This window comes from Centruroides sculpturatus, unplaced genomic scaffold (assembly GCF_000671375.1).
Source record: "Centruroides sculpturatus isolate CEXI.00-Female unplaced genomic scaffold, Cexi_2.0 scaffold843, whole genome shotgun sequence".
Classification (NCBI taxonomy): Eukaryota; Metazoa; Arthropoda; class Arachnida; order Scorpiones; family Buthidae; genus Centruroides; species Centruroides sculpturatus.
The window spans coordinates 201,102-216,254 of record NW_019385174.1 but is presented as its reverse complement, the minus strand read 5'-3'; the positions used below and the strand labels follow the sequence as shown (position 1 = coordinate 216,254).

At 24.8% G+C, this 15,153-nt stretch overlaps 1 protein-coding gene across 1 annotated transcript in view; it reads left to right on the top strand.

The window, feature by feature from the left end:
• Positions 1–1,475: 1,475 nt before the first annotated feature.
• The window catches only part of LOC111635745, a 46,207-nt gene continuing 32,529 nt past the window's right edge, over positions 1,476–15,153 (top strand). Inside the window, exons 1-4 of the mRNA XM_023380812.1 lie at positions 1,476–1,831; positions 2,312–2,747; positions 3,060–3,122; positions 3,211–3,349. Of these exons, the coding sequence (XP_023236580.1) occupies positions 2,378–2,747; positions 3,060–3,122; positions 3,211–3,349 (572 nt within the window). The 5' untranslated portion in view covers positions 1,476–1,831; positions 2,312–2,377. The remainder of the gene's footprint in view (positions 1,832–2,311; positions 2,748–3,059; positions 3,123–3,210; positions 3,350–15,153) is intronic.

Genomic DNA, 15,153 nt, shown 5'->3' with positions numbered 1-15,153 from the left:
AAAATGCAAATAAAAAATGCAAGCCAGTGTATATATGTATTTTTATTATTACATGTAAATAAACGTAGTAAGAAAGTATATATTTTTTTTATTTTGGGGGGTCTCCAGAACGAATTAATCAAATTCCCATAAAAATCTATGGTAAATCCATAATCGGTTAACGAACAAAGTCTTGGAACGGATTATGTTCGTTACTTTCAATATTGGGATATACAATGTGTTGCAAAAAGTTAACCGATTGCTGTCAATAGGCTATTTGCTAAAAATTCATCTATATTGAATAACTTACCAAACACCAGACTGATGATATTTACGTTTATATTTCTTACCAATTTCGTTTAATTATAAAAATAATAAGCTTAAAAAATTTATTTTTATAATAAAAATTTAAATCTGTTAATTTTCTACTGTTTCAGAGCTTTTATCATTTATCCTATTTAACGTTTACTTTGTGGCTTTTAAAAATAGAAAACGCAACTTTAATTACTTCAATAATTTATAGTGTACATTAAGTGATTAAAGCTTAAATATTTGAATGCCAAATATTTTCCGACTAAAAAATAAAAAAGAAAGGTCTTGCGCTTCAAAATTATTCCAGGTAAAAATCATCGCAATACTTCTTAACACTTTCTAAAAATTACAGAACAAATTCTGTTATTAAAAAATAATTGATTTCTTTAAGCCTTGAAAAATGTCTTAAAATGAGGTTGATATTTTTATTGCATGTCGAGAAAGAAGAAATAATGAAAATATATAATTTTTTTATATATAAAAACTAGATAATAATGAGTAATTACTTGTCTTTTATCTTTTTATTTTTCAGTTGTTTGACGTTTATTCAATATAGATAAGAACAGATGGTTATTCCCATTGAATTGTGTAAACAATTATTTAATGATGAAATAAAACTTTAAGGCGAATTTTTTTCCATATTTAATTATTATTTTAATCTTTCACCTTTCTGAGAATCGTGTACAGAATTTCGCTAACATGTATATACAATTACACTAATTTTACGCGATCTCAAAGGCCATTTTTATTACTGTATAATTTATTTTTAAACATTTTTCGGTGTGTAATAATAATGGAAAAGTATAATTAAGTCTCCTGTAAAAATAGCTTCTCATAATGGCCACGATCTTTACCAAAAAGCCAAACTCTAGATTTAGCGCAGCAAAAAAAAAATCCTATTTAATATATTACCGGAAGCGCAATATAATAAAAATGATAAATTAAAATATAATTTATTTTTAATATATATAATTTTAAATAATATATCGTTTTGTTTTTTCGAAAAATTGTAAGTTTTGTGGTGCTTCCGGAAATGATAGAGTAGGGAACTTCGGATCGAAAGTAAAAATAATAATAATAAATGGGTTTATGGATTAGTAAGGTTAAACAATTACAATGAATAAAAATCTACGCAAAGTATAATCTATTATCGTTTAAATTTATTAAAATATAAAACGAGGGTAGAAGAGATTAAAATACGAAAAAAAAATCTATCGAAATAGTTTTAGGCCGGAAAGATATATTTTTGTTTGGGATTTTTCGAACAGATTTAGTAATATGAAGTTGAAAATTCTTAAGGATTCGATTAATTCGACAGATTGAAATCGTCCAATGCCATCGACGCTTTTAAAGATGGTCATTGCACTTCTGTAGATGTAGAGAACAAAGCGAAGATCGATTCGTTGATGTCACCCCGATTCAGCTTGCCATTGGATAGCGGTCACGGGCATTGACCAATCTCCACCTTTCGTCATTGGTACTGACACAATTCCGAAGGAAGAAATTACCATGATGCAGCAGATTGAGAAGAAACTTGCCGGTTAGTGTCATCCTCCATCAAAATTGATATCGTTACGTTTTATTTCGTTAAAGATTCATTTATACTCGAATTGTGGCGTTCGATATCTTCGGATTTTCGTCGTATTATTCATAATCAGACATTTTAGTAGATAATCAAACATCTGGTGAGTTGTTAATTTCGTGTTTGTCCCCACCCCCGTCCACATCTATGGTAACCAATAACAATTTTTTTTACTTTGATTTCCTACTCCAAATGAAATCTGTGATAAATCAAACACCATTATTATATTTATGCAATTTTTATTAAAATAATCGTGATAATTGTTTTATTGATAATTCAATTATTGAGATTACTGGGCATTCTTCCGGAATTTTTTTTTTTAATTATTATGCTTTACTTGTAATTTTAAATTTACAAACAGTAAGAAATTTTGAAATCGAAGGATTAATGGAGTATTCTAAATTTGATTAATTTCAGATTGTTTTTTTTTTATTTTAGACTGCCATTGAACTGAATATTTCTTTTGAGAAGAAAAAAGATTTCTATTGTTAAATATCAGGTGCAATGAGTAGTGCTGACAGGAAAGCAGATGTGCAAGGCCCCTCTTTGCTGACTTCTCCTTGTTTGACGTTGCCCTTTGGGTGTTCGACTGCGGGTACTTTTCAACAGTGGTCCCACGTAAGTGACGTCGATCACTACCCCAAACCGTTGAAGTGCGACCGTCTTCAGAGGCTACCTCCTCCCAGATCCCTTTCCACATCTCGTAGTTTTCCTCCGCTGTCTTCTACCGCGTCCGAAACTCGTGATCTTGGTATGGATCCGGTTCAGAAAGTTCAACAATTGGAAAGAAATTTAGCCTTTGTTAAAGAAAACCATGCTATTGTGCTAGACAGTTTGCACAAAGAAGTAGAAGAACTGAAGAAAAAAAATAGAGGTTAAATTTTACTTTATTAAAATGCATTCTAATTATTTATCTAAACCATAACTTTCATTAATAAAATTTGAGATAATTAAATTTATATACTTGAGATATACAGTTATTATATAATAATAGTAATAATAAATCAAATTTAAAAATTAAACACAGATTCTTTAAAATAAATTTACAAAAGTATCAACTAATAGATTCAAAATTAATTCTTAAACCAAGAATCTACAGTTAATTTTATAAGATATTATATGGAAAGATAATTAATGTTTGCAGTTTAAATTTGTTCTTATCTAAAATTTATATATTTATTTTCAGAATTGTTATTTCAATTAGTAATTGGAATTCCTGCTGAGAAAGCTAATCAAGAAAAAGAAAAACGTTAGATTTTATTTCATCTTTTTATTATTAAGCATTTATAACTTGTAATTTATGGAAGTGGATATGCAGCAATATATTTAAATTTCAGCATCAACTCCAGAAGTTCCTCCAGAGATCCAACAGAAAATAGATAGATTAGAAAAAGAAATAAAGAAGTTACGGAGTGCTCTCAAAGAATCTCTGAAGACCAATACTTGTTTGACTAATCAATTAGAATTTTTGAAAAGGTAAGCAAATTATATCAATAATAAAATTAAATTATATTGAAAATAATGTACCGTTGAAGTGAATCTAATTATATTAAAAGTAATATTGCCATTATTCTTATAATAATTATACTTTGATAAACTAAAAATATATTGACACAGATAGAAAGAGAGCAAATGTATTATTACAATTATTCTTTACCTAGATATTTCAATTAAATTAGATATGAGAAATCAAAATGAATTCAGAAAGAACACATTTCTAAGACTTAATTAATTTNATTTATATAATACTTTTATTTATATTATACTTTTAGTGTTTCTCTCTTATTACTTCCAATATTACTATATTTAAGATTAGAATTAGTAGAAGAACGTAAAGAAACAGTCATTATCTTAAGCTTTAGCTTTATTCATATTATATGCAAATCTCTAATACTAAGTTTTATAATACTCGTGACAAAAATTATTTAAAATCTGTATCTCATAATATATTATAAAATTCATAATCATTATTCTTGGAAAATCTTTTCAATACATCCTACAATAAAGATTATTATTTGACGTTTAATTTTTTAAAGTGAATAATATATCCATACACAAATAAAAATTGAGTAACAGAACAGTTGGAATGTTATAGTTTTGCTAAATCTTGTTCACTTTTACTTTAAAATAAATAGTATTATTTTTAAAATTAACTTTGATGAAATTGAGCAAGCAGAATATAATCTGAATTCAAATATGACTAAATATTTATTCTTTTTTACCTCTTTGTCTTAATTTTTACATTTCTGTGTATATATTGTCTACTTGGACTTTGTTACTAATAGGACTTATTATACTGGAATTTTCTGATTATCAAAGATAGGAAATCTTAGTCAAAAGTCAAAACAAAATATTTTTATTTTCACCTGGTGAAAATAAAAATATTTAATCAGAAACTTCCAGTATAATAAATCCTATTAATAAACAAAGTCCAAGTACACAATATATACACAGAAATGACTAAATATTTGTCTGCACATATATGAATATTTAGATAATGTATTACTTTAACTACTTTAACTAAATTACTATTTTTCAAATCATAATAAAACACAAAAATATATTTTAAAGTAAAATATTTGTATGAATGTTTACTTTTTTCACATAAATGTAGAATTAATGTTAAAGAAATAAATTCTAGACTTAAAATTTTTGTAAGTTTATTTTAGTCTATATTTTTATATTCTAATTTTCAAGGTTTAAAATATTTGATTCAAATCAGTTAAAATTAAATTCTAAATATTAATTTTACAAAAAAAAAACAAATTACAGTGTTTCAAAGTAATTTCCAAACTGCTGACTTTTTTAAGAAAGATTGCTTTTTTATAGTTACAAATCAATTATAGCTTACAAAGCTAAATCATAATATTTTTGGACTGAAACCTTATATCTTCAAGAATTAAAAATTATCTAAATTTTCATTGTTTGTTTTTATAACAATAATAAAAATTTTGATGATTATATGACTAAGTAAAATCTCTAAGTACCATTATATAAAGATAGATCATATCTATAATATTTTGTTTTTTTACTATTATAGTTACTGGTTGTTTAAATTTGCTTTAATTTTGGCGTGAATAAAGTCATCACTCCAAAATTTCAGTTTAAAGTTTTGAATAATTTAGGTTCCTAATTTATTATTTCTTTACAAAAATATATAGAAGTTATATTGCATTAATGCAAAATTTTTTTTGGATAATATATAATAGATGAATTGTCTTTTCTCATCTAATTGAGTTAATATTCAAATGCTTTTTTAACAAAAGAAAATTTAGAATATGAAAATGCACATTATATCTAATGAAAACTATTTTCAAAATTTAATGAAATGGATGCAATATAATAGTTGAGAGCAAACAAAAGATAAGTGAAAATTTACTATCTTATCTTTTAAGTGTTCTCTATAATTGAGAATTATAGTGAATTATTAATTTCTAATATCATTAATTCTGTATCTTGCTAATGTATAGTTTAACAATATTTTTAATTAAAATTATTTCTTATTAAAAAATTAGAAATCAATTTTTTTCTATAAATCTGTAAAGTTTAAAAAGCAAATATAAGATATATGCAAATAACAAAATAATATAATAGAAATAGCAATTAGAATTTTAACTAGAATTTAAAATTTCTTAACAATAAAATAACAATAAATGATCATCATATTATTTTATTATTGTAAAATAAAAAATAATTATCAAAAACTCAAGTGCCAAGCTAATTATAAATGTTTTTCAATAAAATGAATAAACTCGTTAGAAATATTTTATTGGCTATTTTAATATTATACTGTATTATACAGTATTTATACATTACATTGGTATAAAAATAATATTTTAACTATCTCAAAAGGAATATAAATTTGAAATGCTCACTGTGGTAAACTGCTCATTGAATCAGTTAATATCTGTTTCTATGCTCAATATTGAATTAGATAGATAAATGTAAATTCTGTATATTTTATGTCAAAATAATATTACCAGTAATAGCTGTTTTTGCACTACAATAAATAACACAGAGATGTCAGTGCTTTTGTGAATTATTTATAACTAATTTGGCAAACATAACAAATAGCTTATTTTATATATTATAAATATGTTAATAATTAGAATTAACTTTTATTAAATTAATCATTTTAGAAATGTTTAAAAAGAAATTTGTCTGGAATAATATTTTAATCTGTAATATCAATAAACTGTGCTTTGATATAATCAACTTATTTTAAATAGAACATAAAATGCAGTTGAATGATTATAGTTAGAATGATTATTGAAGTTAGAAGTATGTATAGATAGATGGACTAATAAAATAATTTTTTTAGAGACCCTTTATCTCAGTTTTAGATCCAACATCTTGAGCATTGCTTCAGCTTCAACTTGTCAGAGCTGAACTAATACCCAAGAGAGATCTAAAGTTAAGAGCCTGAGATGAAAGATCTTGAAAACGTTTATTTATACACATATCTTACTCTTAAAAGCATTCAAATGTTTGTCTTCTGGGATTTATATTCTATAATACATAAACACTTTAGAATTAATTTTTAATTCTATTTAGTAATTATTAAAATACAAGATTGCAGTTCTGTCTAGTTCAAATTATATAATAATTTATTTCTGGTCTTACGTACTGTATTTTTTAAGATTATTTTTATGATTATTTGTTATTAAATATAACTAATGTATTAAATATAACAAACATCTAAATGATATCAGGATAAGCATAACTTCAATCTACATAAAATTTTATCTTACATTTATTAATTCAATAGCTCCAAACAGAATGTATTTCAGTCTATTACTATTATCTATTCTGACTGTCAATATACATTGAAATATATATAAACAGAATAAAAAGGGAAAGTTGTACATTTCTGTCTGTAGCTACTGAATTTATATAACTATGCAAACTATGGTCATTTTGATTTTTAAAACAAAATGTGAACAAATATTTAATATAGCAAATCAGTTTTGACATATAATGCATTTATTTATATTATACTTTTAGTGTTTCTCTCTTATTACTTCCAATATTACTATATTTAAGATTAGAATTAGTAGAAGAACGTAAAGAAACAGTCATTATCTTAAGCTTTAGCTTTATTCATATTATATGCAAATCTCTAATACTAAGTTTTATAATACTCGTGACAAAAATTATTTAAAATCTGTATCTCATAATATATTATAAAATTCATAATCATTATTCTTGGAAAATCTTTTCAATACATCCTACAATAAAGATTATTATTTGACGTTTAATTTTTTAAAGTGAATAATATATCCATACACAAAATAAAAATTGAGTAACAGAACAGTTGGAATGTTATAGTTTTGCTAAATCTTGTTCACTTTTACTTTAAAATAAATAGTATTATTTTTAAAATTAACTTTGATGAAATTGAGCAAGCAGAATATAATCTGAATTCAAATATGACTAAATATTTATTCTTTTTTACCTCTTTGTCTTAATTTTTACATTTCTGTGTATATATTGTCTACTTGGACTTTGTTACTAATAGGACTTATTATACTGGAATTTTCTGATTATCAAAGATAGGAAATCTTAGTCAAAAGTCAAAACAAAATATTTTTATTTTCACCTGGTGAAAATAAAAATATTTAATCAGAAACTTCCAGTATAATAAATCCTATTAATAAACAAAGTCCAAGTACACAATATATACACAGAAATGACTAAATATTTGTCTGCACATATATGAATATTTAGATAATGTATTACTTTAACTACTTTAACTAAATTACTATTTTTCAAATCATAATAAAACACAAAAATATATTTTAAAGTAAAATATTTGTATGAATGTTTACTTTTTTCACATAAATGTAGAATTAATGTTAAAGAAATAAATTCTAGACTTAAAATTTTTGTAAGTTTATTTTAGTCTATATTTTTATATTCTAATTTTCAAGGTTTAAAATATTTGATTCAAATCAGTTAAAATTAAATTCTAAATATTAATTTTACAAAAAAAAACAAATTACAGTGTTTCAAAGTAATTTCCAAACTGCTGACTTTTTTAAGAAAGATTGCTTTTTTATAGTTACAAATCAATTATAGCTTACAAAGCTAAATCATAATATTTTTGGACTGAAACCTTATATCTTCAAGAATTAAAAATTATCTAAATTTTCATTGTTTGTTTTTATAACAATAATAAAAATTTTGATGATTATATGACTAAGTAAAATCTCTAAGTACCATTATATAAAGATAGATCATATCTATAATATTTTGTTTTTTTACTATTATAGTTACTGGTTGTTTAAATTTGCTTTAATTTTGGCGTGAATAAAGTCATCACTCCAAAATTTCAGTTTAAAGTTTTGAATAATTTAGGTTCCTAATTTATTATTTCTTTACAAAAATATATAGAAGTTATATTGCATTAATGCAAAATTTTTTTTGGATAATATATAATAGATGAATTGTCTTTTCTCATCTAATTGAGTTAATATTCAAATGCTTTTTTAACAAAAGAAAATTTAGAATATGAAAATGCACATTATATCTAATGAAAACTATTTTCAAAATTTAATGAAATGGATGCAATATAATAGTTGAGAGCAAACAAAAGATAAGTGAAAATTTACTATCTTATCTTTTAAGTGTTCTCTATAATTGAGAATTATAGTGAATTATTAATTTCTAATATCATTAATTCTGTATCTTGCTAATGTATAGTTTAACAATATTTTTAATTAAAATTATTTCTTATTAAAAAATTAGAAATCAATTTTTTTCTATAAATCTGTAAAGTTTAAAAAGCAAATATAAGATATATGCAAATAACAAAATAATATAATAGAAATAGCAATTAGAATTTTAACTAGAATTTAAAATTTCTTAACAATAAAATAACAATAAATGATCATCATATTATTTTATTATTGTAAAATAAAAAATAATTATCAAAAACTCAAGTGCCAAGCTAATTATAAATGTTTTTCAATAAAATGAATAAACTCGTTAGAAATATTTTATTGGCTATTTTAATATTATACTGTATTATACAGTATTTATACATTACATTGGTATAAAAATAATATTTTAACTATCTCAAAAGGAATATAAATTTGAAATGCTCACTGTGGTAAACTGCTCATTGAATCAGTTAATATCTGTTTCTATGCTCAATATTGAATTAGATAGATAAATGTAAATTCTGTATATTTTATGTCAAAATAATATTACCAGTAATAGCTGTTTTTGCACTACAATAAATAACACAGAGATGTCAGTGCTTTTGTGAATTATTTATAACTAATTTGGCAAACATAACAAATAGCTTATTTTATATATTATAAATATGTTAATAATTAGAATTAACTTTTATTAAATTAATCATTTTAGAAATGTTTAAAAAGAAATTTGTCTGGAATAATATTTTAATCTGTAATATCAATAAACTGTGCTTTGATATAATCAACTTATTTTAAATAGAACATAAAATGCAGTTGAATGATTATAGTTAGAATGATTATTGAAGTTAGAAGTATGTATAGATAGATGGACTAATAAAATAATTTTTTTAGAGACCCTTTATCTCAGTTTTAGATCCAACATCTTGAGCATTGCTTCAGCTTCAACTTGTCAGAGCTGAACTAATACCCAAGAGAGATCTAAAGTTAAGAGCCTGAGATGAAAGATCTTGAAAACGTTTATTTATACACATATCTTACTCTTAAAAGCATTCAAATGTTTGTCTTCTGGGATTTATATTCTATAATACATAAACACTTTAGAATTAATTTTTAATTCTATTTAGTAATTATTAAAATACAAGATTGCAGTTCTGTCTAGTTCAAATTATATAATAATTTATTTCTGGTCTTACGTACTGTATTTTTTAAGATTATTTTTATGATTATTTGTTTGGTTTAATTAGCATTAGCTTTAAATTACCATATATATAATCATTCTCATATCTTATTGTATAGTTGTATAGAACAAAAACAATACTACAATATAAGTTAAGTTATTACAGGAAATTCTTGTTAGTTTGTGAATTCAAATTATTGTATTTTGAATTATCCAAGATTTACATATATCTGTACAATATATCAAATGCCCTCTAACTGATGTAATTTATTAAGGAAATAATATATAGCTACATACACAGAATGCAGTAATTAATAATTATAAACAATAATATAAATAAACTGCAGGTGTCCAGTGAGAACCTCACAGGTTGTCAGATAGGGTTTTATAAAAAGTAAAGCAGAATTCCTCAAAATGTAGTTGAAATTATTTTTAGAGTGGTCCAAAAAGTAGTAAATTGCTCAAATGTAATAATCTAGAGCCTACAAATATTTCAATCTGCTACTCGTAGCCCAATCTTGAATCCCTAAAACCAAACATATTTTCTGAAATAAAAGAAAAAAATGGTAGTCCATGGATAAGGTGACACCTGTAAATGTGTTACTGTAAAAGCAAAGTCATATTGATTCAGATTAGAGTTGTCTATGGTCTATTGTTCTCTTACAGTACAGAGGCATTTCAATCTAAATGAATGAGTTAATATATGTCATAGTTCAGACAGAATTTTTACTTCAAATTTCAGAATAGCCATATTTTGAACTAACTGAATTCCTTAACATGTAAATATCTAAATACCCATATGACTGGAACAAATAGTACTGTTACAAACTAATGGAGTTTTAAACTATGAGTTAAAATTAATGAAGATTTCCTGTATCTGTTGTTAATTAAAAAATGCCACAAGACAATAGAAGGTATAGAAATGGCATTTGGCAATTTACATGCCATTTCTACATTTGTATAAATATAAATTTTTGTATATTTTATAATATGTATCAGTATTTAGAATATCATTTATATTTGTATAGTCTAATACAGTGTAATCACTTACTAAAAAACTCTCCTTTGCATTTTCATGAGCAAAAACTACATTTTGTTTGTTGAACAATAAGTTAAAATAAAGCGCGCCAGAAATAATAATATCAAACTATCATTTTCTTTCTTGCCAATAAGTTTTTTTCACTTAAAAAAAACTTTTTCTAAAATTTCTCTTGGGAAATAATTCAAACTGTAAACATTATGCAATCTTGAATTTTTCATGTGTTTCTGTTACTAATAGACATGAGCAGGGACAGGATTTGGTTCCCTGACCTGGAAATATCTTAGTCTTTTGCATCAACTATTGCCATCATAGTCCATTTTCCCTGCTCATTTACTCTATCAGTGTCTATTCTGTCATATTTGCATAATTTCCAAAAAATTTGATTAAGATGAAATATATGGTCAGAGCTAAAGTGGAAGAATTTAAATTAAAATGGATTTTTTCTCCTTAAAAACTTTAACAAAAAAAAAAAAACTGCTTAAATTTAAAGACTGCTTAAAAAACTTGATGCAGCTTTTACTGCAACCTATGAATGGGGATTCCCTCTGTTCCTATTTCTTGGTCCTCTGTATCTTCACCCTCATGAAAAATGATGCTGCACCACTACCAGTGATGGAATAAAATATCATAATTAAATCTCATTTGTAGAGATGAGATTTAATTATGATATTTTATTAATAACAAAGATTGACCAAAATGCCAGGAAGACAATCTTATTCCAAATAATCAAAACTTATATAGAGTATTGAAATTTTCATGTGGAATGGATTTTATTTTATCTTTTTGTTAATTTTTACTTGTTTAATTTATTAGTAATTTACTTTATTATAAATTTGAAATTAGAATGACTGCATTCAGTAAACAGCAGTTTTACAGCATTTTAGTGAAGCAGCTGGCTAAACTAGTCTTGCATCTATACTCTGTTACTTACAGCACCAGCTGGATATGATTCAGCACCTGCAGCTTATAACTCCCACAATGGCAGTCAGCTGGTAATTGCATCTACCCCAGCATGATATATCCAGCAAATACAAACAACTTAAACCTGATAGTTATATATTAGTCAAACAATTGACAGATTATATTGAGCTATATTACTACAATTATTAATTAAATGCTAAATAATTTAGAGGCAGGCATTAGGTACTATCTCTTGCTAAATTNGAAGTGAATCTAATTATATTAAAAGTAATATTGCCATTATTCTTATAATAATTATACTTTGATAAACTAAAAATATATTGACACAGATAGAAAGAGAGCAAATGTATTATTACAATTATTCTTTACCTAGATATTTCAATTAAATTAGATATGAGAAATCAAAATGAATTCAGAAAGAACACATTTCTAAGACTTAATTAATTTTGAAAAAGATAATAAATTATTTAAAATTGCTGATTGATTAATATTAGAAAACCAATTTTCCATAACATTAAAGTCTTCCATATTATTTACAGATAGATGATTTATTACTATTGATCAAAATAACTTATGATTTATAACAATAGTTTTTGTCAAAAGATAAACTTTTTAATTTGCTAAAAAAGATGTTTTCCAAAAGTTAATGTTTATACTGTATATTTAATACTGTGTATAGTTGTATTTATAAAAATATTTTGCTTCATTTATAAATGAGTATAATGATTATATTCTAATTTGCATAGTATTGTTTAATTAAATAACGTACTGTAAAATCATTAATGTGTCATTTTTAAAGAACAGCTAAACATAATGAAATAACTTAAAGTTTTCTTGGATATAATTTATATCAGAAAATTGTAAAGTTAAAGAATTACTTTTTAAATGTTTTTAACTATTTAAATTAAATTTAAGAAAATTTATGTATGTATGTACAGTACAGTACTTATATATGTAACACACACATATTTTATACATATATACAGTACAGTTATAACTTTGAACAAATACAGGTAACCCCTGTATAACACGGCACTTCTATAGCACGGATTCGCTCTAACACGGTTCGAGAATTGGTACCATCCCCCGTATAACACGGTACTTTTATAGCACGGATTCACTCTGACACGGTTCGAGAATTGGGTAAAACCCTCGTACAACAGGAAATGTAATAAATTTTTACATACTTAAGTAATAATAGTTCACGAAAATTATTATTTTCGTGAACTATTAGTACTTAAGTATGTAAATTTTCTCTTCTCGCCTTCTGTCGATACACGTGGTCCTTCTCGAAACTTGTTTCAATGTTGCCAGATCGCGACGCTTCTGCTTCTGATGTTGCCGAATGTTTTTCCCTTATTCCATACTTGCTTTATTCTTCATAAGTGCTTAGCACCATATAAGGAAATTTATAAAGACCTTTTAACTAGAAGCAAGCAATCTAAAATTACATACATTTTGCAAAAGGTAAAGCATGGATCTAAAGATAATGCAGAAAAATGCTCAAAGGATAAGAATAACTTGCCAAAAAGAAAACGCTCTCGGTTAATTAATAGTGTTTTTAGTGATGACGAAGAAAACATTGTTTAATTTATATTAATATGTATCACTTAAAAAATTTTTATGAAGATATTTATCTTAATTATGATAATATAGTAGCATGTTTTTTAATTTTTGGAACCAAACCCTCCTTTTCGTATTAGTTCTTTGTTTCGTATAACACAGATTCGCATAACATGGTAATTTTTTGGAACGTAACTACCGTGTTATACGGGGGTTACCTGTATATATTTTTTATACATTTATACAGTACAGTTATAACTTTGAACAATTCCAACTTATTCAAATATCATCTTCTGTCCTGCTTTTTTCTTTCAGAGTTAAAATAATGTTCTTACTTTAATATTTAATTCTCAATTACTTTCAAAAGTATTTAGGAATTAAAATATTAGTATGAATGTCATCTTGATTTTGAAAGAAAAACAAACTGGATAGAAGGTGAGTTATACATATATATTCAAGCAAGAGTAGTGTCAAAAGTTTAAGTTTTTGTAATACTTTAGTTTATTATATCTTACAGTTGTTTATAAAATTTGTTACAGGTTGGAAATTTTTAAAACATTGCAATAATTTTAAAGTTCTAATGATATTTTTGGGGACATATTAAATTTAATACATAAATAAATATACTGTATATAGGTACAGTATGAATCCGTTTTGCATGAAGAATAGGCATATGGAGCTACGCACGGGATATAGTACATACCCGTGCGGCTAAGTGTATTGAAACGGTCGTAATCATTTTTGAAAATCTCCTAAACTTTAAAAGTTTGTAAGCATTGATAAAAATTGGATCTGTAACAACGTTCATCTTTAATTTTTAAGTGGTGAGATATTTTATTATTTACAACAGTTATTTTTTACAGAAAATTTACTTTATTTTTAACTTTCAAATTTGCCAAGGTTACGCGCTGTTTACATGAATTAGTCCGTAACTATTGAGAATAGGACTCAAGTTTATAGAATATTTTGTGCTTAAAAAGACCTCCGAAATAAGCTCCGTAAGTAAATAATGAAAAGTTAAAGTCATATCAAGAATTATCCCTAAATATTTAAAGAACTAGATTAGCTAAACACCAACCAAATGCCGAAATTCTATCGTGCTAGTTTAAGGCTAAATTAATTACATAATTTGGTTGTTGTTTAGCTATACCAGTATTACGTATCGGGTCTAGCGACGTTTGAAATACAGAATAAATATTGTATACTAATTCAAATTACATGTATTCCATCTCNATAAGTGCTTAGCACCATATAAGGAAATTTATAAAGACCTTTTAACTAGAAGCAAGCAATCTAAAATTACATACATTTTGCAAAAGGTAAAGCATGGATCTAAAGATAATGCAGAAAAATGCTCAAAGGATAAGAATAACTTGCCAAAAAGAAAACGCTCTCGGTTAATTAATAGTGTTTTTAGTGATGACGAAGAAAACATTGTTTAATTTATATTAATATGTATCACTTAAAAAATTTTTATGAAGATATTTATCTTAATTATGATAATATAGTAGCATGTTTTTTAATTTTTGGAACCAAACCCTCCTTTTCGTATTAGTTCTTTGTTTCGTATAACACAGATTCGCATAACATGGTAATTTTTTGGAACGTAACTACCGTGTTATACGGGGGTTACCTGTATATATTTTTTATACATTTATACAGTACAGTTATAACTTTGAACAATTCCAACTTATTCAAATATCATCTTCTGTCCTGCTTTTTTCTTTCAGAGTTAAAATAATGTTCTTACTTTAATATTTAATTCTCAATTACTTTCAAAAGTATTTAGGAATTAAAATATTAGTATGAATGTCATCTTGATTTTGAAAGAAAAACAAACTGGATAGAAGGTGAGTTATACATATATATTCAAGCAAGAGTAGTGTCAAAAGTTTAAGTTTTTGTAATACTTTAG